Raw genomic sequence first — 23882 nt, forward strand, 5'->3', positions numbered from 1 at the left:
TAAGAGTGTAACCCATTTGTAAAATTGCATTTCTGTAAATACAATCATTCAATTCAAACAACGATCTTCCAGCAGTGTTTTGGATAGATCATGATGCAATTTTCTGCTTTGAAAAACTTTAGCTGTGGCATGAAGCCCTGAATTCGCTCCCCTAACTACTTCTTTTTATACCCTAAAACCCCTTAAACTTATAAAGGCTAAACCTTCATGGAATAAGTAATTTATTTCACATAATAGTGTGCTCTTTAATTAATTATAGAACGTAAGGGACATGATTAATGGACTCTCGGTTGACATTAAGCGCTGTCTGCAGATTTTTCATAATGTACTCTATGTTGGAATTGTAACTCATTCTGGTTTCGCTGACATTATAGGACATTCTGGATAAGAGCATCAGCTAAAACTCACAATCTAATTTAAATATAAAAAATATATTTACATAAATATAAAATATAAATAAAGCTTGTGACCTCACACTTTGCATTCCAGTTGAAAATGTAAATATTTATGGAGAACATCATTTTCCTGAGGGGCTGCACATATACTGTGTATGCTGCTGTCGTGACCTCACAGAGATTGGGGGGGGGGAAATAAAAGAGCTTACAATAGGAAAAGAAAAGAAAAAGAACAGGGCAGAAAAAGGAAAACAGAGGAGTGTGGAGGAAAAGTCCAAGAGGAGACAGTGTGCTTTGATAAGGATAAGGAGAGAGAAAGGGAGACTGGAGAGCTTGACGGGGATATGAGAAAACACAGGCTAATGCGAAAGAAAAAGAGGGATTTAAAGAGGGGCCTCCGGCAGCCATTTGGTTTGAGGAGAGGATGCAGCATCCTTAAACTGCTGTAGCACTGAGGTCAGACAAAATGTGGAGGCAATAAGTTTCTCTTGCCTTTGGGGTTGCTCCTCACCAGTAATATTGGACACCTCATAAAACAACTCTAAATCCTACCCCGCCTAAAAAATGGTAATGAACACTTGATAATAATAATGGTTCAACTCCATCATTTGGTTTTTACAAGTCAGCATTTAGATCGTTAGAGATGTTTTCAAATGGAAAGCCTCTGTTACCCTTGAAGTTGTGACCGTATGCTGTACTCACTGTGTACTTTGTGGACAGTCGATTGCATTTGTTGGATTTCTGTGGGTTGAGCTGCAACTTTGTGCATGATAGTGTTGGCTGATGAGTGTGATGTTGCTGCTGCATTGATTTAGGGACTCAGACTGCAGAAAGCCACAAGACTGCACAGGGGAAATGGTTGACAAGAAGTCACGTTAATGCAACCACCTGTGATTATGTTCCTGTACTCACATATTCAAATGGAATGCAGAGAGAGAAGGAGACAAAGACAGAAAGACGTTTTGTGCCAGCACCTCGGTCTGCACTTGAAAGGGCAAACAAATGTGTTCAACACTGATGTGAGCTGCAGACAGTGTGGTTAACTGTGCAGGACATGCTTAATGCATTATACTGTTGGTAAACCCAAATCACAAAAAAAACACATTTTCTCATTTACCCCTTAGTATCTATCAGGTTATGAGATATCAGTCTGCCACTAGCCTGATAAAATGGCGCAAATGGAATTCTGTTTGTGCTCAAAGCACCAACAAAAATGACATTTGAAAAATTCCACACCGAAATTTCTTTACAAAAACTGTGTCTCCATTACTCAGGATAATCTGCAGAACACGCTGTCGACAGTTTTCATAGTTTTACTTTGGTGGAAAGTAGCTCAAACCGTTGACAGTGAGGTCTGTGGATTATCAACAGTAACTTGGACACTTTTTTCAAATGTCATTTTTTTGATGCTTTGAATACTGCAAGCAAAATTTAATTCACCTCCATTTTATTGAGGTGGAGGAAGATTTTTAAAGACAGATATCTTAAAACCTTAGGAGCTGATTACAGAGGCCTGAAACACTTCATTGTCTTCATTGTATTTCTCTGTTTCAGTCCTGCAGCAAAAGCACATTGTGCTGAAAACAGCTTTCCTCTGAGTTCCTCTGCGTAAAGAATCCACAGTTTATTCTTTCACATCTGGCTATGTGCTCAGTGGATGTAAAACACCAGGGCTCTCTGACCCTTTGTATATGTTAACGCTCTGCTCTGGTAAACTGGAATGTTTGACGTCACCCATTTTCCCTTGCTGCATACCTGCTTTTACTTGTACATGGACTGGCCAAATGTAATTTTGTTAACTGATATTAACACATTTAAAAAAGTTATTGGAACTTTACAACTGTGACTGTGGAGATTAGATAATGATTGCGTATGCTCCACAATATATTCTGCTTGCACTGATTATGTACACGGAGCATGTAGCATAGAGAATTTTCTGCTGTTGCACTAACACCAACTTCTCCTGTGTGTTCTAGCACCAACAGGAAACGTCACAGTGTTTTATGTGTTTGATTAGATGGTCAGAGCTGATGGCCAGGCCGTCTATGTGGACTGATTCAGTTGTTTAATGTACATTACTGCAAGTACATACACTGGTTTTTGTCTATTAGGTACATTTCATGAAGTGAAGGGTCGACAGGTGGTGCAGCACATCATTTACACTTAGTAAAGTGTGTCAGTGTGTGCTATTTAGCTTGATCAGTGTGCACCGGATCTAGCTTGAGGATATGAAAACCACATGTTTGACAGTTTACCAGGACTTTCAAACAGCTCCACCTGGTAAAGTTAAAGTCATTTTGGTGCTTTGTTCTGTTTGTGTTGCAATTTGATCACTATGTTTTAGGCCAGGCTGTTGGATTGTATTGTTGCATGACTCAACTCTCGTCTTTTTCGTTGTTGTTGTTTTTGCTTAAATGCAAAATGATTGTGTTTCTGTGGCAGTACAAGTCACTTTACAATGAGATGGAGCTGCTGAAAGTCATTAGACCATTAAGCGTACTTTACTGTAATGTTCAAGGTTTAGTGTTTACATTCCATGTTTGTTATGATAAAGTCCCGCATAGTTTATATACTAAACAACACTGTCTTTTGCACATGTATGCCACATATTTGATGCGTGAAAATATAGAAAACAAAACAAACATAAAGAACTTATGTGGTCACAGAGTAACCTGAACATTATCAAACATAAAGCCACAGTGTTGAGTACAAAACAAAGAGAGACCAGTGGAATAATCCACATGAAGACAAAACATGTTCTGTTTCTTGCCAGACCAGAAAAAGATTGCCCTGGTGTTGGACTTTGACCCTGACCTTGGTGAGAGCCTCAGGCCAGGCCAAAGAGGGTCCAGCCTTTGGTGTTTGTAGAGAATAACATTCATAGATAATTAGCATGCATTTTCATTTCAACATCTTGTGTTTTCTAATTCTCTAATTACAGCAAATGATTCATTTTTGAGCATGCCATCTGCAGCATATTTAGATCATAATGAGTACACACACATGCTGTGTATTGCATTTTCCTTATGGCATGAAGACACAGAACCTGTTTGATGAGTACAACTGTAAGAACTAAGGATCTCTCTTTCTGTTATTGCTGTCGCAGTATTTCATGACAATGGCAGCGGAGGGTGCTTGAGAATATGTGGCCACATGTATGACTTTTAAATGCTTGTTTTTTTATGTTTTCCTCAGAAAAGGATATTTTGTAGGTTAAATATTTTGCAGGTAACTCTATAATGCAACAAACAGTTATAAGATGGAGATGAATCAAATCCAAGGCAACAGAAAGCAAGGAGTCAGTCAGCCAAATAGATTAAGAGGCGAGGAGGGGGGATGTGTAATTTAGCAGGACCACAACCCTCCCAGGGCTGAACATGGGATGGGAACAGCTCGTAACTGTGGTTGTCTCTTTAAAGGAAGACCCATTGGAGACGGGGACTGCTGATGGAAAAGCCTAGACATGTAATCAGCAAGCTACTTATTCATTTCAACTTTCCTGGCCTGAGCTTCCTACCCCTCCCTCGAGATACTGAGCTTTGTTTGTGGAAACCAAGGTGAAGAGCACGTTCAAACTAGAGCGTAATTTCAGATTTAATCCCTGTCAATATGATACAGCAAATCCTCCACACTTCAGAATATTAAACAGATAGGACGTTATTATGTATTAAAATCCTTGTGCCCGTCTTTGAAAAAGCAGATAGGGTAAGCGATAATCATAGTGTGTTGATTCACACTGAGGCAAAACACTGTGTTGACATGTTTATCAATGGACGGATCCCAGGTTGAGCTAAAGGTCCTTTACAGAGGGAAGATTTATGCTTGGCCATGACACCAAGGGTTTTAGAGCAGGAAAGTGCAGCTGCTGCAGAGCCACAGAGCCTCAGCAGCTGTAACTCATCTGCATCTGGACTAGGAATCAGACTGTACTCCTCACGGTATTAACCATGTCAGTTAGGGAACGCTACTCTCACTGCAATGAAGAACTTGTTCAGAACAAGAATGGAAAAAACCGTCAGAAATGGTTTCATAAACTTATCATCCAGTGGGCACTATCTTTCTGAAAATTACACCACAGTGTGGCCATCGGTTTGGGGCCCGCACTTAGACCCACTCTTCTTTTTTTTCTAAAGGAAATGAGAGTTCCAGTTTTATGTGACTCATTGTTTCCATAAGGTCATTTTCTAACCCCTCCATTTCTGGCTGCAATAGATTCTCCCCAAAGTCAGTGTGTTATGAGTATTTCCATATTAGCCGAGGAAAATCCATAAATTATCTGCTTTCTTTGTCTCCTCACGTTTGCCAGCTACATCACATTTGTGGCAACCAAATTAGGTTTCCCAGGTTTTTCCTCATGGTTGAGGACTTAAGAGAGAGGATGAGGGGTATTTTGTTATCTGGCTGATGTCTGGTGAATTGCACTAAATGATAGGTACAGAGCTCCAGACTCCATGTTTCAAACCAGGAGAGGAAACTGTCTGCCCTCTTAGCTGACTAGTGGAAAATCCAGATCAAGCAGTCACCGTCGGAAGGGAGCATGCCATTACACCGTTGTCACGATTGAACTGTGCTTTTACGGCATCTTTGGAAAAGTGTGGAACCTGCAATGAATTAGCTGAGAGGAGGGGAAAAAGTGAACGTCCCTCTCCTCCTCCTCCTCCTCCTCCTCCTCCTCCTCCTCAAGGCTTGCGGTAGGGTTTTTAAGACTGCTCTGAAAACCACACTTCTCTTCCAGTAAATTTCAAACTCTCCCAACATGCCGTGTTTGAAATCTCTCAAAACCCAACGGGAAATATCGTGCCCGATGGCTCGGCTAGACATCCCTGGTGTGACGTTTTTATGTCTCAGCAATGAAAAGAACTACAGTTACACAGTTTAACTCCTGTAAAGGTAGTACTTACCTCAATGAGATTCCAACAAGAGATAATGCAGCGGGTTTAAAGCTGAAGAAATAATATAAGGACATATTAACAAGAATTCAAATAGTCAGTCATAAATACTAGAGCATTTCTAAGGGAACAGCTAAGCTCGTTCTAGTGAAACAAAAAAACCCCAGATCATTATAGTAATAAAATGGCTAAAATGATTCCAAGCATCGCCACAAATGAAGAGAGATGCACTCTTGTGTTCCATGAAGCACTGGTTTTCATTTTGAAAGGCCACAACTTAGACAGTGGGATGTTTCTGGCTTTTAAAAGGCAGGAAATGTCATTGCTGAACTACGTCGTGTTTATAATGCCGTCATATACTTTGCGGCTGAAAGAACAAGGATGGCTGAAAATGTATACCTTTGGGTTGTTTTTGCTAGTTGGAGTGTTCATCTTCTAAAATATACACAGATAAAAGCTGCAGACCTCGGCCAACGCAGCTGATTGGGAGAAGCATGGAGATAAAGAGTCTATGTTAAAGTCTGTGGCCTTCTGTGTGGGTGAATGTGACCGTTAAGTCAGACCTGGGCCAAATAATAATACCAGAATGCTCTAAAATTCACTGTATACACACTTGGCCTAACAGTGTGTTAAAAGTCATAATGAAGTTTAAACAGAAATGCTGTAGTTAATTTTCATCATTATGAGTACATTTAAAGTGTTTTATTAGCATTTTTCACAACGATTTGATTCAGTTTTTTAATTCTTTACTGCAAGAGTCCATAACGTAGATTTACACTTGCTTACATTTAATGGTATTCATAATTTTAGCATTCACACTATATTTTTATATTTTGTCATGAATGACAAAAAGGACAGAAAAATGTAAATGTATTAACTAAGCAAAGAAAAATAATAATAACGTATAAAGGAGAAAAATACAAAAAAGAAACACCATATACAGAAAGTGAAAAAAAAAAAAAATCTTGATTCTGTGTTTTTGTGTACATGTGTGTCTTCCATGCCATTGTCTGGGGTATTACCCAAATCACAGCTACCCATACTTGTGAGATTAGATGTAATGAGCATAAGAGTGTCTGATTACATGGTGCGTTTGTACAGCATCCAAGCCTTGATCTCCTTTAATTCGAGGTATTCCAGGGGTCCCAGTGATGTCTTGTTAAGGCAAGTTTAAAGGTAATTTATCACCTTCTTTGATCTTGTACCAAGAGTCTCGATGTAGATTACCTGTTCCATCAGATTTTACATAAGGGGCCTTTCTTATTGGATATTAGATCTGTGGATACTATTTATAAAACAGGAATGACTTAAAAATGTGTCATTCAGTAAAGTAACGGAGTGATTCAGTGAGGGGTTGGGGGTACTTTGCTGACTCACAGTGTATTTTTTGTTACTACCAAAGGGGGGCGCCAATGTTGAAAATCTTTATAAAGTTGATTTCAATTTTTGTTCTTTTTACAAAATGTTGTGTTCTATATATTGTTAATGTTAATGATTGTTGCTAACCTTTAAACTATTCTGCCTCAGTACATATTTTCCTATAGTGTAACTCTTTAATAACCAAATATGAGGCACTCTTGACAGATTGAGTTTATGGAAAAATGGAATATCAGCCAATATTTTGTTATCAGACTTTTTCTTGTTTTACTCTCAAATTCAGTACTGATCAGGCTTTAAACTTACACCATGCTGTACTACAGCTGAGCCGTATACTGGGCCATGTGAAGTTCACATCCAACAGAGAGAAATCTCCAAATTCCAGACACTGTACATAATAATGTGTACATGTTATATTCATGTTGTTGATGTTTGTTAGCTTAGTTTAGTTATAAATCTGTATTTGTAGCTTCCTGTACATCTGTAGGCAGTGTGTATAAACATATTGAGAGCTACTGAAAAGCCGAGTTAAATTCCTTGTATGTGTCAACATACTTGGCCGGTAAAGTTGATTCTGATCATTGCTTAAACATTTTAGAGTTTGTTTTTACATTTTTTTGTACAGCTGACTGAAATTGGTAAATTCAGTACTTTCATAACTTAGCTGGCACTCCTGTCCTGTATTATTTACAGCTACTGTCTGTCCCAGGCTTGTCTAACACAAATATCACTATGGGATTGAACCATGTTAAAATATGCTTTCTTGTTGCACAAGGCCGCAGTATAAGTAGACCTGCACTTTTATCTTATTGTTGCTGCTCTTGGACTTTTTCATCCAGCATGTGCAGTGAGGTAGAATGAAGTCAGTGTTGTCCACAGTCCTTCCTTTTTCCTGTAGCTGGCTAACCTGACTTACCTGCAGTCTGAAGCTCAGAGCTGCCACCTGCTGTTTATATCAGGAACAGGTGAAGGCTTCAGAGCCTTGTAATCTGCAGACCTAAGAGAGGTGGGCTCAGATTACAGAGTCCTTACTTACAGGATTCTTGTTAAAGCCAGGCACAACCCACAACAGGCCTGGGGCCCCCCTCTGCATTCACAGCTCTTATTTCATGACCACATATTCTGAAAAAGATGCATTTTGCTATTTATAAAACATTTTCAGGGTTGTTGTGAACGGAATTGTGTATGTAGCTGTTGGCAATTTGCTGCAAGTGTTAGGCACTAAGGGCCACATTATTCTATGTTGGGTTTTTTGTGAAGTACGCATTAAAAATATAAAGTCAACTTTCAAACCAAAGTGGATAATGAGACTTCATAGGTGTCTGCAGGTTTTCTCTTTAGAACATGAGTCAAGTTTTTGAGACGCTGCCTCTGGAGGAAATGATCTCATGTCTAACGGCTGGAGACTTCACTACAATAAAGGGGCACGTTTTCCAGACCTTTTTTCTCCGACAGTGTGTGCAGAATATGGTGGAAAACCTTCCTTCTGTAAAATAAATTGAACAGCATACAGAAAGTATGTTGTTTGTGTGGGAATATACTGTAAACCCCACAATCTTACTTTTTGTGCAGTGCATCCTGGGATAGGCCTCGGCCCCTGGGACTCTATGACAGAGGAGAGAGAGGATGAATGAATGTTTAATTTCTGTTTACCTGCTTAAATGGTTCAGGAAAATGTGATTTCTTCCTTGTGATCTTGTATCTTCACTAGCAAAATAGTTTGACACATGTTTTTTTTTTTTAGTAAATTGTTGACACTGGCTAAGTATGAACAATTTAACAAAAGGTACATTTTGTCCTGTCTTGTCTGCAGTCTCAGGGAATTAGTAAATGTCTCTAAATGGCAAACCTTTAACGGATAAACAAAGGTTTAGAAAATCACAGTAGACGAGTTCCTTTTGCCTTTAATTTAAGTGTCACAAAGTTGATAAACTAAGAGTGTCCTCCACCTCTGTGTGTTCCAGGAGATGACATGAGCTGCACGGCGGACGGCCAGGTGTACGCCAACAGGGACATCTGGAAGCCAGAGCCATGCCGGATCTGTGTTTGTGACAACGGTCAGGTCCTCTGCGATGAAATCCAGTGCGATGAGCTGGCTAACTGTGAGAAGATGGTCATCCCTGAGGGCGAGTGCTGCCCTGTTTGTCAGACTGATTCATCCAGCAGCGGCGGGCAGGACACTTTCGGTGAGCAAACAGCTGCTCTCTGTGGTCATTTGTCGGGTTGAGAAGTGACAAACATGTCAGTGCTCGGAAATATGTTGGATTTGCTCCTTTATGTTGTAGGTGGAGGGCACAATCATTTGACCAAAGGGCTTCGCACACCCATGTTTTAACACTGATGAAAAAAATCAACTGTAGAGCCCCAATTAAGGACAAAAAAGAAATGTTCACATTTGGAATCAGTAATATTAATGATGTCATCACCATGAAATTTGTTTTAGTTTTGACAGTTCTCTGTGTTGCCAGTGAAATAATCTATTTATCTGTCAGAAACAATGAACAAATTACTGCCACCAACAAGGTGTTGCACATCAATAGACTCATGCTAAGAATGAGTGACCTCAGAGTAATTGAGTTAATTGACTATTTTGCCTTTGTTTATCTTGACCGGCCTGCTTAATGATGACAAATGAATCTCTTCAGAACGGCTTCACCGCCTACCCAACATTCTTAGCTTTCACACTGATGATTTATTGATGGTTTTTGTACCTATTCCTGACAAACTCACAGTGCAATTGTGGTAGGATGAACAAATAATGAGATGCTTTATGCTTTTTCCACAAAACAGGTGGGGGCAGGGTCTATAAGGTAGGCCACAGTTTTGTTACTACTTCATTATATGTTTGCAGATCTTATCACCATCATGGAGTATGTGTTTGAAAGGTTTTGTCATTCATCTGTTTATTCAGGGTCCGAAGGGAGAACCCGGGGATGTCCCACTTGTAAGTGTTCGCTAAATATAAACCTTTTAAACAGGCCTACAATATTAGTCAAAAAAGGCAGAGTCTTAATGCATGATGTGTTTGATGATATCCCTGCAGGTGACTGGTATCAGAGGCCGCCCTGGACCTATGGTGAGCATCTTGGTTGTTTGTTTTACCTGTAGCATCTTCTAAACAGCTTCTGCAAACGACATGTTGCCCAGTTTTCTGAGAATTCTAAACTACCTGAACTGACACTAGATGGCATAAGAGGACAGTTACCTCCTGCATAACTTCACCTTAAAAGGCCTTCTGCACAATGGGAAAGTCCTCTAGTCATCGGAGTCCCTGTGACATTTTCAGCACCCTCGTGACATATCTTGACAAACATCACGTTGTTGTGATGTGATTGCAAAATGATCCCTCTCAGATTTTTATTGGTTCTTTTTGTTTATCACAACAGGGACCTCCCGGCTCTCCAGGAGAAAGAGGACCTCGTGGAAACAAAGGAAGGCCTGTATGTCACGTCCACAAGTCTCCACAGACAAAAGTTTTGACATGAAATTAAAACTAAAATTGTCACTAGATTATACTTAAAATTCCACACATTGCCAAAGTAGGGAGATCGCTTAATGTTATCAGAAATATCAAAGATGAATGCAAACGTCATGTTGTTTAATATTTATTTGGGGGGTTTTATAGGACATATGGCAGTACACAATGTGATAAACCATAGCAGTATTTAATGGGTTACAGTATACGTTAATAAAGGGGTAACATTTTTATTTTATAGTCCAAAGTTTTATTACCTCAAATATAGTACGATCACAAACTCGTGTCTTAGTCTCTCTGTGTAAGTTTCTGTGTATTGAATGGAGTGAATTCAGCAGTAATGTCGTGGGAGTTTCTGAGCTTTTTGGCTTCATTATTCAGACTGATATTTGATATTTGTTTTTATATATTTTTAATAAACAAATTAAATAGTTTTAAATATATCATCATGTCTACATAATCCATTTGAAGCTCACTGTATGCTCTTAAAATAGCATTCACATGACATCTTGACTTGACCTTTTTCTTGTTAGGGTTCTGAGAATGACTCCTTGTTACTTCCTATTCTGTCAAACCCGCCAAAGCGGTCAAAATAAAAGAAAATACTGCAGTATAATTTTGGTAACAGTCAAAATATAATGTAATGTGGCAAGTTGTTGTATAATGTGCTCTGCAAGCAAAAATGTAGCAGGCTGATGAATTAATGTGCCCCTCTAGGTGCAGTTACAACCCCGTCATGGGGAGCATTTTTATGGTGATTTATTAGTACATAACCAATGGTTTTCCTACAGCACACACTTTACAGCTCATGGTTCATAAGCAAACAGAAATGAAGCTGCATCATTTGTATCAAAATGGAATGAGAGGGTCCACTGTACATCTTGGCCAAAGCAAAGTATCTTAGCTACACTGATTGAGTGATCAATCTATTCTTCAGTCTTTAAGTTCACTTAAAAAAAAAACACCAATAAGAACTGAAAACACATCCACAAAATAATGAATCAATGTCAGACTAAGCGTAGTTATAAAATGATTTTCAAACTAATGAGTCAGCATCTCTGTCTCTCTGCTCCCTAGGGACTGCGGGGCTTGCCGGGTTATGATGGAGAGCCTGGTGTACCAGGTCAGCCTGGTGAACCAGGACCTCCAGGACATCCAACGCACCCAGGAGTGAGTTGTGCAGGCAGCGACCCCACATGCTGCAAACACACATATGTACACCTACATGCATGTGCTAACATGCCCAGGAAGGGCCAGTTGATGACCAGAATTCTTGCTCACACACCTTAGAAACACAAATGAAACCAAAACTACACTTTCAGCTCTGTTGTAATGTAGTCATCCTTACTCAGCCTTACATGATGATTTAGGTAAACCATATTTAAGCAGAAACCTGTACCAAGACTTCAGCTGGGCTTTTTGGTTCAACTGTGTCAACTGTCTTAATTGATTAAATCACCTTCATGTAATGTTAATTGCACTCACTTCATGCACTCACACTGCTGCAATTTTAATTAATTCCCCATAATTCTACCTGTCCTTCATGTGTTTTGTTGTATATCATTTGTATCTAGATTTGCTTTTCATTTGTGCCTATTTGCCATACTGATGAATGGCAACTACATAGTGATTAACCACAGTTAACTAAACCAAAGGGTGTCTGCTTCCCCTGCAGGGCCTGGGATCCCAGATGGCTGGGGTGTTGGATGGAAAGACAGGACCTCAAGGCATGTTAAGTGGCTCAAGGGTAAGAGGATGTTAGCAAAATATGAACTAACCTAATGAGTCAGCGTTTCTTAACTGGATCAGCCAAAAAGCAGACTAATGCACTATTTATCTTTTAAAATGAGGTTTGGTTCAGTAGCAGAGAACAGTGGCAAGTTGGCATTTCAGAACAACCCACAGGAACATTGTAAATGTTTACACTTGGTTCCCAATACCTATTTAACATTTCTTTAACCAAGGCTCTAAAAATAGAGGGTGTCATACGTCACAGATTGTAAAGCACTCTGAAGCGATGTTGTAATTTCGGGCTAATGGAGTAAATAAATAAAGTCTATAAATAAAGTTGACTTGATTTGACTAGTTTTTCAGCTGTCAAAATCAAACCTGTAAGACAAACAATTAGCAAACCACTATCGATGTAAGGTTTAATATTTAATAGTCACCACCGGTCTTCTGGTTTTTCGAGGTATTCCAGCAATTTAGTATTGCACTTCCACAAAAATAGTGAACTTAAGAGAGATATTTAAAAAAAGAATGGTCAAAATTGGTGCAGTAGAGGCCAAGATATATTGACAAATACATACATTTCCCACAATGCAACTTGAACTTGCATCTTTTCCAACTCTTCCCTGTCTAGTAAACACCCACGTTTACTAGGGGGGATGTTACAAATGCCCCCAGTTTGTAACGCAGGCTTTCTGTTATAAATTTGTAGTCTCCAAGCCTAAGCCAAGGTAACCCTGATGACATCACCAGGGTTATTTTTTCAGACTTCAGAGCACTAACCCTAACCCTCCAGAGCTACATAAGACACATTTTTACTTTATACAACTTTCATAGTTTGAATAGTACTCCTCATGACGCGTAAACAACACTTGATGTATTAAATCGGTGGAGTTCTCCTTTAATCATCAAAATTATGTAACATTGTATGTTGTTCTTCCAGAAGTAGCTTCCTGCAATAAAACCACTGGCAATTTGGGGCTTCTCACCACATAAACACACACTCTTTTTTTAAATCAAATGTAGGAAACATTATCCTTGAATATTGCAAGATTGAAGATCAAGACATATTAAACTGTTGAGCACTGATGAAATATCTACTGCATCTTTTGAAACTACAAATGTTGCAGAAGAAAGACGTTGCCTAAATGTCACAGTTTGTAATGATTGTCATGATGAAAAGCAATATTTTTTTTAAACTGAAAATACTTTTTGGTTTATAGCTCAGCCATAGACAGAACGTAAGCCCTATTTTTTTTTTTTAGCTTTATAGCTTGTCAGCTACTGACTTCAGATTAAGATAAGTTTGCTCCTGTTCTAATAACAAAAAACATTAAACGGGTTAATTAGCAAGAACACAACTACACCTCTTTGGCACACTGTGGAAATCTTTGGTAATGGGGATACAGACAAGAGATGAATAATCGGGCTTTACTTTTGTGTTTAAACAAACAGTTGGACATGGTAAATGTTTTGGTAACTTTTATGATGTTTTACAGTCAGTGAGTTACATTTAACTTAAAATAGACTTTTATATCCTATGCTTATATTCTAGTCAAACTTCAGCAAACTAACAACACATCTGCTGTGTGAGCTGAGTGGAATATATGGGTGTACACATTGCTTGAACATCAGTCAGATGGGGAACGGATCAGTATTTAAATGCCTATTGTTTGTGCCATTTGCACATGGCTTCATATAGTTTCTCCATTAAAAGAGAATCCACTGAATGAATCCATACTGCCACTGAGTGTCTTAGACACTTTAAATCAGTTTAGTACTTCCCTTTATTGTTCTCATATTGTTGCTTTGACCCCAGGGAGCACATTTAATTATTTCTGGCATTTTATGTGGATGAGGCTAAATTCTGTTCATTATTTGATTTTGCATCATGTTTGTTTTAGGGAGAGGCTGGAGCAAGAGGACCTCCTGGGCCAAATGGCTCACCTGTAAGTCCACAACATCTTATCTTCCACAAGCTCTGACTGACCCTGTGCAGTAAACACTGATAATATGTCAATGGCATTTTATTATTTTGTTTTGCTCCCTGTTCATCTTGTAAATGTTCTCCTCTGACTCCTCTAAGGGTCAAGCTGGACCACAAGGACCTCCTGGAGATGTCGGCGATCCAGGGCATATGGTATAACATAATTTTTCTGTACATTTTGTGTGTATGGTCAAATCACCTATTCACTTGGTTTGGTTTTACATGTGATTTACATGAGTCTGATGTTCGTTTTGGTGTGCTGCTTATTGAGAGAGCAACACCACACCTACTGTATGTGCACAGTTTGGTTGGCACGAATACATTTTAATTCTACTGTGATGTATTTCAGAAGGATGGGCTTTTGCTGGATGTTTACAATCTGACTATGTTTTTCAGGGTCCACCTGGGCAAAGGGGACCCGAGGGTCCTCCGGGGAAACCAGGTGAAGATGTAAGTCAGCTCTGGGACAAAATCACACTTTTTGTTGCACCAGTTAGGCCAGCTACAGTAAGACTCAGAAAGCAAGAAAAAGGTTGAGCGTAGATCTGTAATCATAAATGAGTCTTTCATACAGTTAGAAAAGCCTGGCTGCATTCATTACACTGTGAAGTGGAAGATCCTGGAGATGCTTGATGATGAGAAGGGGTGAACTGTCAAAGTTGTTAGGTATTATCAGTGCCCTGCTCTGTTTTCCATGCCAAACTGACAGAAGCTCGAGTCTCTCTTCAATCCAACATACATTTTTAAACATGTTTATAGCATTTATCTTTGTTTTCCTTTTATGGGTTAGTTAGACAAAATAAAAGACCACATGCCACTGACAGTGTCGTGAAAAATGGCATAATGAAAGTGTTTGGTTCTTGCAGGAAGCCAACAATATGTGTCTATGTTTCCAAACATCTTGATGAGTAAAAACAACACAATGAGTAAAAAACCTACGAAGCAACCTATAATAGGCCTCAGCTCTGCACCTTGGTATAGTATGTGGTTAGAGGCTCCTTGTGTGACACAAAAACTGAGAGAACAAATCTGATGTGTGATTTGGTGTCTTGGTCTTATTTCACTTTCCCCGCTAAACTTTGTCCAGCTTGTAATGTGTAAATGTCATGTCCTCACACAGGGAGAACCAGGCAAGCCAGGAAATAGTGGAGAAGTTGGATTCCCTGGATCAGCAGTAAGCTTCTACACCCCTGTTACCTCCATCACTTTTACTGCACACACTGTATCTTCTGTACTTCATCTAGATTACACAGGATAAGACCCCACGATGTGTGTTGTTAGTTCATCTTCAATGGATACAACTGATAATGCTGTTCAATGTCGCATATTTCAGGGACCCAGAGGATTTCCAGGTACACCCGGGCCTCCTGGACTGAAGGGTCACAGGGTGAGTATATATTCTCTGAAACATTTATGGACATGTTACTGAGTTTTATGTATAACAAACAGTAGTGGGACACCCTTTAGCATGTGCTCTTTTCCTCTGACCTTCTGATAAAAGTGAATTGACGTCATTTTGCTGCTTGTCTTCTGTTCTGTTACTCCTTCTCTACATGCTTGCTGAAGAATACATGCCAATGCACTCAGCGCGGAGTTTGTTAACAGTTTTTTTCCCCCTGTTTTTGATAACAGGGTCATGCTGGAATACTTGGCCAAAAAGGTGAAACTGGAGCTGTTGGATCCAAGGTATGAATGAAGTAAAATAAAACGTGCTTTTTGTCTGCCAGTTTGTTTGATTGGTTGAATAACTGATTTCTAATTCAAGTGATACCTGTTTTACTCAATTACTTAGCTACCTTGCTAAAAGGCCAGTAAAACATCTTGCCATGCAATAGTGCTTATTACAACTAAACAAGTACTTTTTCTGTGGTTTTTCTAGGGTGCTACAGGGCCCCCTGGACCAATGGGAGCACCTGGACCCATGGTAAGTTATATTCTTTCTTTAATAAGGGCTCCATAGAGCTAGTGAATGCTTAAAGAGCTTCTGTCACTCGTAAGTTGCCTGGAGCAGCCCATATAGATTATGCAGTTTATTATGCTTATGAGTGTATGTGGACTGCAGGACACACACTGTTCTGATTTAGCTCTTATCTTGAATAAGGCAAGGCTATATCCAGAATACTGTAAATAACTTTCTGAATTTAATTTAACTTTAAAATGTTGCATTGAATGGAGCACAGCTGTAATTTATCACTGTCCGTACATAACAGGGTCCTGCTGGGATGACAGGGGAGAGGGGACGCTCTGGACCCAGCGGTATACCAGTAAGGATAAAACCACTATGGATCAGAAACACCTGCTACCACGATCACAGTTTTATCTCTGTCATAGATTTTAAAAGTAACAGGTGGTTGTATCTTACTGATACGTGTATTATTTGTTTCTTCAGTGTCAGCTGTTTATAAAACGGGGCACTTACAAAAAGTCAGCATTTAACGTCAGCATTTAACTATGATTTATAAGTCAAAGTGATTAGATTTTGTCTTTTAGGGTAAGCGTGGGTCACCTGGTAACATCGGAAAACCTGGTCCAATGGTAAGTCAGCATTCACAGTTTTTTATCATTGTGGATTTACAGTACACTTCAGTGACCATTTTTCATAGTTTAGCATAGATACGCATTTTAAGGTGGACCTGCTGTGCATATTCCATTCAACATGTTTGTACATTTGTCGTGTTAATGCACATTTCCAGCGTTTATTACTAAAGTCTAATTGTCATTGTTGTTGGTTTAACAGGGTCCCTTGGGTCTCAGTGGCCCACCTGGCTATCCAGGAACCCCAGGAATGAAGGTAAGTACAGTAAAACAAGAAGGCACTCGCCATTCGGCTTTATGCTCATGTTAATGGCCTCTTTTAAGACTTTGTAATAGAAAGTGAATAATTGGTTTCTAACAAATTAATTATTCACCCTTAATTGTCTTAGTCGCTAAATTGTCAATTGTATCGTATGAGTGTCCCATTTCTGTATACTAACTGTACTTGGTGACTGTCTTCCACAGGGACAACCTGGTCCCACAGGAGTCCGGGGGCCAGAGGGCCCACAGGGACAGAGAGGAGAGACCGGTCACCTGGGCAGAGCTGGACCAGTTGGCCTCAGGGTTAATTTCTTACTTACATACAGCACATCATAAGGAAGTTATTAATGAGGCTACTTAGTGTTTGGCTGTGATTGAAAGTAGCCTCATAGTTGAATGGTATTGTTTCAAGCCAAGATTATCACTATACTTAGCATGTCAACATGCTCCTCTGTGTTTTGATGATCTAATTGGAGATATTTTGTGTTCAAAGGGACCCATGGGTACAGACGGTGGCCCGGGTGCCAAAGGACCAGTGGTATGCACACAGTTAATTTAAAAAACATATTCACTCTTTATGATAAGGATACACAAAGGTCACAGATAACATGGCTGACTCTTCACAGGGTAATCTTGGTCCACAAGGTCCAGGCGGCCATCTTGGACCTGCTGGACCACCAGGACCTCAGGGAAGCACTGGTCAGCCTGGTATCAAAGGACAACTGGTAAACTGGCTTTTTAAAAATCCTTGCTATTTATTGTTGGAATCTCTTTTAATACTGAATAAACAGCAACAATTGCTTGATGTGCAGGAGACTCACATTTTTACATTTTTGTGTTACAGGGAGATGTTGGTGTACCAGGATTTAAAGGAGATGCTGGACCCAAAGGAGAACCTGTAAGCTTCAACTACATCTGTAGAAATAACTAGGTTTTAATTCTACTGTCTGAGATATATAATTTGTATACGAGTTAAATATGCATTCATGCTAAAATAAAACCAAAATCCATGTTTTTTTCACTGGACATTTTTAGATAAGGACATGTATTTTAAGTAAGAGAATAGGGAAAACTTGGCTTCTAGCATTTTCTGGCTTGTGTGCCAACTTTCTAGGGTCCGCCAGGCTCCCAGGGAGTGATTGGACCTCAGGGTGAAGAAGGAAAGCGAGGACAACGTGGAGACCCCGGCTCTGTTGGCCCTCCCGGACCCGTCGGAGAGAGAGTGAGTCTGCATTCTGCCTCCTACTGTAACATTCGTCAGTCAGTGAGCTGCACTTTAAGGACAGCGGTGATCTCACTAAATGAGAGAAAGAAAAGAATTAGATTAGAGTAATTAGAAAAATGTAGGGACACAATGAATCACTTTTGGTAAATTAGTGGGTGAAACTGGAAGTGCTCCCATTTCTGCAGAGAAAATATTGACTCAAATGGCAAATGGCAAGAAGGTCCTGGGTTTGAATCCCAGGCAGCTGTGGCTTTTCTGCAGGGAGTCTACATGTTCTCCCCATGTCTGTGTGGGTTTTCTCCTGGTGCCCTGGTTTCTGGCCACCGTTTGAAAGTTAGGTTAATCTAAATTGCCCATAGACCCTGCACAAAATAAAGCCAGTGTAGAAGATGGATGGACAGTGGGTTTTCCTTGTTATATTTGGTGGTGCTGATTTTCTAGAAACATCCAGATGTTACCTTTTCTGTTTAGGAAACTTCCTTAGGAACTTCAGTACAGAATTTGTTCATAGTTTGTTGACTCCATTCATCTGGTTATATAAAACTGTTACCCATCGTTTGTGTAAGAATAAAAGTACGAACATGATGCAGAATCTAACTCATGATCTGTTTTTCAGGGGGCTCCTGGTAACAGAGGATTCCCTGGTGCTGATGGGTTGCCAGGACCTAAGGTACATTATCTTTTAGACATATTGTCGCTAAACTTTGGTCTACTACTGTATATTATAGCAATGATTCAAACAAATGGGGCAAGACATGTTTATAGTACCATAGTAGCTGATATTAGCAGCTTATTGCCAGATGGGACCAGAGTTTGTGCTGTGGGTGTTTTGTTTGACACTCACATGTTTCAATCGGCAAATTGAACGAGTTATCATCATTTTTCTTTCTAAAGGGTGCTCAAGGAGATCGTGGAACATCCGGTCCACCAGGGCCAAAAGGTTCTCTGGGAGACCCTGGGCGTACAGGAGAACCTGGTCTACCAGGTGCAAGGGTAAACACTGAAGAGCTTGGCATTCTAGATTTGATCTACTATATCTACTATATCATTATATTTATTGTGTTTATGTCTGTATCCCACTTTTCCATTGCTTATATTTTTTATCTCTTTATCAAAGGGTCTTACTGGTACCCCTGGAGTCCAGGGAGCAGAGGGCAAGCCAGGACCATTGGTAGGTTACAGTGCTCAATCACATTCACAATTAGACATTTGAGTTAGCTTTACATTGTAAGAAATTCTAAAAATGTCTGAGTCAAAGTATGTTTTTTCTTTGTTAAGGGTGCCCCAGGTGAAGATGGTCGTCCAGGCCCTGCAGGGTCCATTGGAAACAGAGGGCCCGCAGGGACCATGGGAGTGCCAGGCCCCAAGGGCTTCAATGTAAGAGTCCCCCAACACTTTGCATTGATAGTCAGTCAGATCAGTCTATTTGTCTCCCGTTCTGTTTCTAATTCCAAACATGTTTTTTAAACTTAAAGGGTGACCCAGGAAAGACAGGTGAACAAGGATCTCCAGGAGTGGCGGGTCAAAGAGTGAGTACTGTTTATGAATGAAACATTGCGTGGCACACTTTGGCCATCAGCGTGGAATGAGAGGACATAGAAACTCTCAGATAAAACACATGCAGGTGATTCATAGATCTGTCAAAAGAAAGCACAGCAAGAATACAGAACATTTTAGCATAGTAAAGACACGGCGTGGATCATTCTGTTGGCTTCAATATGTTGTACTTACTGCATTTCTGCAGTTTTTCTGTATTATGTTTCCTTTTTTTGATTCCACAATGATCCACCTTACCACATAAGTCTTTAGTTAGGTCATTTGAATTTACCTAAAAACCTCACACACCTTCAGGAAATCAAGCATTCTGGTACCTTCCAGATGTGTAATGGGCAGGTCTGTTAATTGTCACTTTGTCTTCAGGGTCCTCCTGGGAAAGATGGAGAAGTTGGCCCTGCTGGCTCCCCTGGCCCACTTGTGAGTGTCTGATTTCCTTTTTGTTACATTACTTGCATTTCTTTTACTGCTATCACAAAAGACTGAGACATCACTATCTACTCTCAAAGGGTGTCGCAGGAGACAGAGGAGAGCAGGGACCTCCAGGTGTAAATGGATTCCAGGTAATTGTTTTTGGTTGGTAGTAAGATGTGAGAGTGTTGCAAAAAAGTGAATTAACACTGACTTTGATACAGTAGATGTGAGAAGATGTGGCGGTATTGAAAATGATTAGACCTCAATCTGTGCTGAAGAAGTGCTCCAATGGTCATGTTTGACTGTCTTGTGTTCTTAGGGTTTACCTGGAAATCAAGGTCCTCCTGGAGAACCTGGAAAACCTGGTGACCAAGTGAGTGTGACAAAACCTATAAATGCTGTTTTGGGATAAATGACCTGTGACTGAAGTACATTCCTCTCAACTTACTATCTTTAATGTTGCTCTCTGTCCAAACTCTTATTTAAATCATTTGAATTGTCATTATTTGTAGCTTGATACTGATCAGGATTCAGTTTTGACTCAACATAAATAATACCATTGTTGGTTTCTTTCAGGGTATTCCTGGAGAGCTTGGTGCTGTGGGCCAAATTGGCCCAAGGGTAGGTGAATTTCACTATGCTAAATTATTTAGGCGGTTGGTAAAGTTGAATACCTATAACTGAAAGTGATGCTTTGTCTTCCCCAGGGAGAGCGTGGAATTCCTGGAGAGAGAGGAGAGCTGGGTCCAAATGGTCTGCAGGGACCTAAGGGTATCCCTGGTGCACCTGGTCCAGATGGGCCAAAGGTACTTTACAGAGGCATCACTTGTATGTACAGAAAAAAAATATTTTTGACCATGTGATGGTTAAAGGAGAATACTACTGAGTGCACTCAAACCATTGTCAGACAAATAAGGTAGAAAAGACCTGGATGCATTATTGACTATAAAGAGACGTTAGCCAATTAAATGGCCCACTAGTTATAAAGCTTTTACAATGAAGGATTGAACTAAAAAGAGAGCAAAGCTACAGTATTTGGTGTCTGTTATGGCAACAGTCTGGAGTGTATGCAGATCATTGTGTAAAAGGTATAGTTATAGGGGAAAATACACTACTGTTTATCACACATCTAGAAGTGAAAGAAAGCTTGTCACTGGGTTGGGCTCACTGTGTTGTCATACCAGTGTTATACCAGCATACACATAGACATACAGACTTCTGCAGAAAATGAATTGAACAGAAAATATAAGTGTTAGTGGGTAGCCCCGCAATAAAATAAAGTATGTTTGGTTGTACTGTATGATTCAATAAGCCTGCTAATATTGGTGTTTGCCACTGAAGGGTAGCCCTGGTCCCACTGGTGCACTTGGTGACGTGGGTCCTCCAGGTCTTCAGGGAATGCCAGGAGAGAGGGGCATCTCTGGCCCTCCTGGGCCTAAAGGTGACAGAGTAAGTCATCATTATCTTATTTTTTATGCTATTAATCCTTACATATAATTTATGTTTCATAGTACACATAAAAATAATAACAATAAATGTATCTTGGGTTGTAAAATGGGTTTACTTATGTGGCTGCAAAATTCATAACCAATTTGTTCCAGTGGAAATGTGCTGTAGTTATCTCTGGAAGATGGCAGTTGTTCTAAAGTTACAATCAATGATTCTGAGTTGACAGTCAAGTCCATGTCTGAGTCTGAACTAAATGTCACTAGAGAACATGTTGCCAACTTGGGTGCTGTTTTGCTGTCTTTTGTACAGGGAGCAATTGGTGAGAAAGGATCAGAAGGTACAGCTGGAAATGATGGTGCAAGAGTAAGCAAAATATCCTTCTCTCACTGCAAACACATTTTGTCTCAGCTCAACCATGAAGAAGGAAGTTACATTTACACTTTTAAGACAAAAAAACAAAACAAAACTGATGCTGTATTAGTGCAAATTCAAGACTTGTCACAGCTTGTTCAAAGAAATGTGTCCACTGACTTGACTGCAAGTTACTGGTAACAGTGATGAGCAGAGATCCCCAACCAGATTTGTTTTCTATCAACAGGGAGCTCCAGGTCCTGTTGGCCCGCTAGGATCTGCTGGACCCAGTGGTGAGAAGGTAGAGTTTTTCTTTTCTTTTTGACACATTAAGAGGCTGCTATTCACATCACGATGTTTCAAGGTTATGACAAGTTCTGCTTTAGGAAAGCGTCAGTTCCCAGGATGCCCAGTATGCTGTTAATCCTTCTGCTTCTTGTTTTCTTGGGTGCATCTGATAGCATCGTCCAGCGTGTGAAGGACAGTCTTTGGCTTGCATTGCCTTTGCAAACATAAAACTGCTGGATTTATGGGACAGCACAGGCTCAATGAATGGTTGTACAAATTATTGTCAGCAAACTTGTGACATCTTTGCAGGGAGAACCTGGACCCAAAGGACCACATGGACCCCCAGGATCCAGAGGAATGCCAGTGAGTAGACCTACTCATTGTTTACAGTGGTGATACAGAATGGGTGTACATTATTAGTGTGTTTCAATATAATAATTGATCTCCTACGACAGGGATCAAGAGGTGACCCTGGCCCAATCGGTGCTGTTGGATTTGCTGGACCTCCTGTAAGTCGTCTTTCATTCTCACGTTGTTTTTTCCCCTAGAAAATCTTTATGGCTCTTAATGATGCTCCAGGAGGTGATGTAAAAATTATGACAGATTCAACTAGTTTTGATTTATTCTTTAAAATCCTACCAACATTTTGCAGGGTCCTGATGGCCAACCCGGAGTCAAGGGAGAGCCTGGAGAACCAGGCCAGAAAGGAGATGCTGGATCACCAGGACCTCAAGGCTTGGCTGGTGCTCATGGACCTCCTGTGAGTTGCACACGTAAAGATACTGGATGAAAGATGATCTTGACAAATTTGTTTAAAAGTAGTTGTTCTGACGCATTTTTACACAGGCTACTACTTGATATTTGAAACTGTCATCAGTCGTCTCTGTACTTTTATTTGGTCCAGTTTGGAAGTTTGGTAGTTAGTTTTTGGAAGTTTGGTAGTTTTATTAGTTTTAGTGTATTAATTCCTGCTTAACAGTTTATCAGTAGTGCACTGTATATTTTCAAAGTTCCAGAGAGGATAGCTTTCACTTCTTGCAAATATACTTTTCTAATAAAGTGTTGTTTTTGTAGGGGCCAGTTGGTGTTGCTGGACTGAAAGGCGGAAGAGGAACACAGGGTGCACCAGTAAGATCATTTCATAATTACAGAAGTCATATGATAAGGTGGAATTGGATGGAGTACAAATGATTCCATGAGCACAGGAAGGCTGTCACTCCTGATTGTTCAGTCATCTTATGCAGAGTTTAACACCTGATGTGATCAATAACTCCAAACATTATATTCTCTCATGTCATTTTTTCAAACTGTAAATATTGCATTCTGGTATAAAACTTGCAAAGCAGTATCTGAGGACCTTGTATAATGTTTTGCTTTCAGGGCCCCACTGGTTTCCCTGGATCTGCAGGAAGAGTTGGCCCACCAGGCCCAACTGTAAGTACTGCCCTGAGTTTGCATGAAAATACAGTTAGGGTAACAGGAAGAAATATTTGTCATATTAGTTTAACATTTTAAGGGTCACCAGTGTCCAACATAAACTCTGAGTGTGATAAAGTCACCTTACAGATGGAACAGTGAAGACAACATTTGCACCTACTGAATTGTTTAACTTGTAAAACCATAGATAAGTAGACAACTTATTGAATAGAAAGTATGACACAGTGTCTACAGTATATTGGGACCAGCAACTGCTTACAAACAAGTAAAAACTGTCTTCAATTTCCTTCAGTGATCTTAAAGAAAGACACAGCCTCTGTGCATCTGTAACTAATCATGCAAATACTTTGTACTGTACATATTGTATAGTATGTACGAATATGTGTACTTTGAGGCCTCAGTATCTTTCAAATGTTCAAAAGTGCTTGTTGGATCATCTAACAGCATCTGAAAACCCCTTGGATGGGGAAGGGTTGCATCCGACAATTTTTTGACTTTCCAAAATAGACAATCCAAA

At 39.9% G+C, this 23882-nt stretch overlaps 1 protein-coding gene across 2 annotated transcripts in view; it reads left to right on the forward strand.

Moving 5' to 3' along the window:
* The window catches only part of col5a2a (collagen, type V, alpha 2a), a 42430-nt gene that overhangs the window by 10003 nt on the left and 8545 nt on the right, over positions 1-23882 (forward strand). For both annotated transcript variants that reach the window (XM_044215955.1, XM_044215956.1), the window contains exons 2-41: positions 8626-8847; positions 9452-9471; positions 9573-9605; positions 9705-9737; positions 10048-10101; positions 11214-11306; positions 11812-11883; positions 13769-13813; positions 13951-14004; positions 14248-14301; positions 14972-15025; positions 15185-15238; positions 15484-15537; positions 15731-15775; positions 16062-16115; positions 16342-16386; positions 16589-16642; positions 16852-16950; positions 17141-17185; positions 17274-17372; positions 17492-17545; positions 17762-17869; positions 18489-18542; positions 18767-18865; positions 18990-19043; positions 19151-19249; positions 19348-19401; positions 19793-19846; positions 19936-19989; positions 20160-20213; positions 20417-20461; positions 20548-20646; positions 21182-21289; positions 21599-21652; positions 21888-21941; positions 22238-22291; positions 22384-22437; positions 22581-22688; positions 23003-23056; positions 23309-23362. In XM_044215955.1, coding sequence (XP_044071890.1) covers positions 8626-8847; positions 9452-9471; positions 9573-9605; positions 9705-9737; positions 10048-10101; positions 11214-11306; positions 11812-11883; positions 13769-13813; positions 13951-14004; positions 14248-14301; positions 14972-15025; positions 15185-15238; positions 15484-15537; positions 15731-15775; positions 16062-16115; positions 16342-16386; positions 16589-16642; positions 16852-16950; positions 17141-17185; positions 17274-17372; positions 17492-17545; positions 17762-17869; positions 18489-18542; positions 18767-18865; positions 18990-19043; positions 19151-19249; positions 19348-19401; positions 19793-19846; positions 19936-19989; positions 20160-20213; positions 20417-20461; positions 20548-20646; positions 21182-21289; positions 21599-21652; positions 21888-21941; positions 22238-22291; positions 22384-22437; positions 22581-22688; positions 23003-23056; positions 23309-23362 — 2651 coding nt within the window. The remainder of the gene's footprint in view (positions 1-8625; positions 8848-9451; positions 9472-9572; positions 9606-9704; positions 9738-10047; positions 10102-11213; positions 11307-11811; positions 11884-13768; positions 13814-13950; positions 14005-14247; positions 14302-14971; positions 15026-15184; positions 15239-15483; positions 15538-15730; positions 15776-16061; positions 16116-16341; positions 16387-16588; positions 16643-16851; positions 16951-17140; positions 17186-17273; positions 17373-17491; positions 17546-17761; positions 17870-18488; positions 18543-18766; positions 18866-18989; positions 19044-19150; positions 19250-19347; positions 19402-19792; positions 19847-19935; positions 19990-20159; positions 20214-20416; positions 20462-20547; positions 20647-21181; positions 21290-21598; positions 21653-21887; positions 21942-22237; positions 22292-22383; positions 22438-22580; positions 22689-23002; positions 23057-23308; positions 23363-23882) is intronic.

Source organism: Siniperca chuatsi, linkage group LG12, assembly GCF_020085105.1.
Source record: "Siniperca chuatsi isolate FFG_IHB_CAS linkage group LG12, ASM2008510v1, whole genome shotgun sequence".
NCBI classification, from domain to species: Eukaryota; Metazoa; Chordata; class Actinopteri; order Centrarchiformes; family Sinipercidae; genus Siniperca; species Siniperca chuatsi.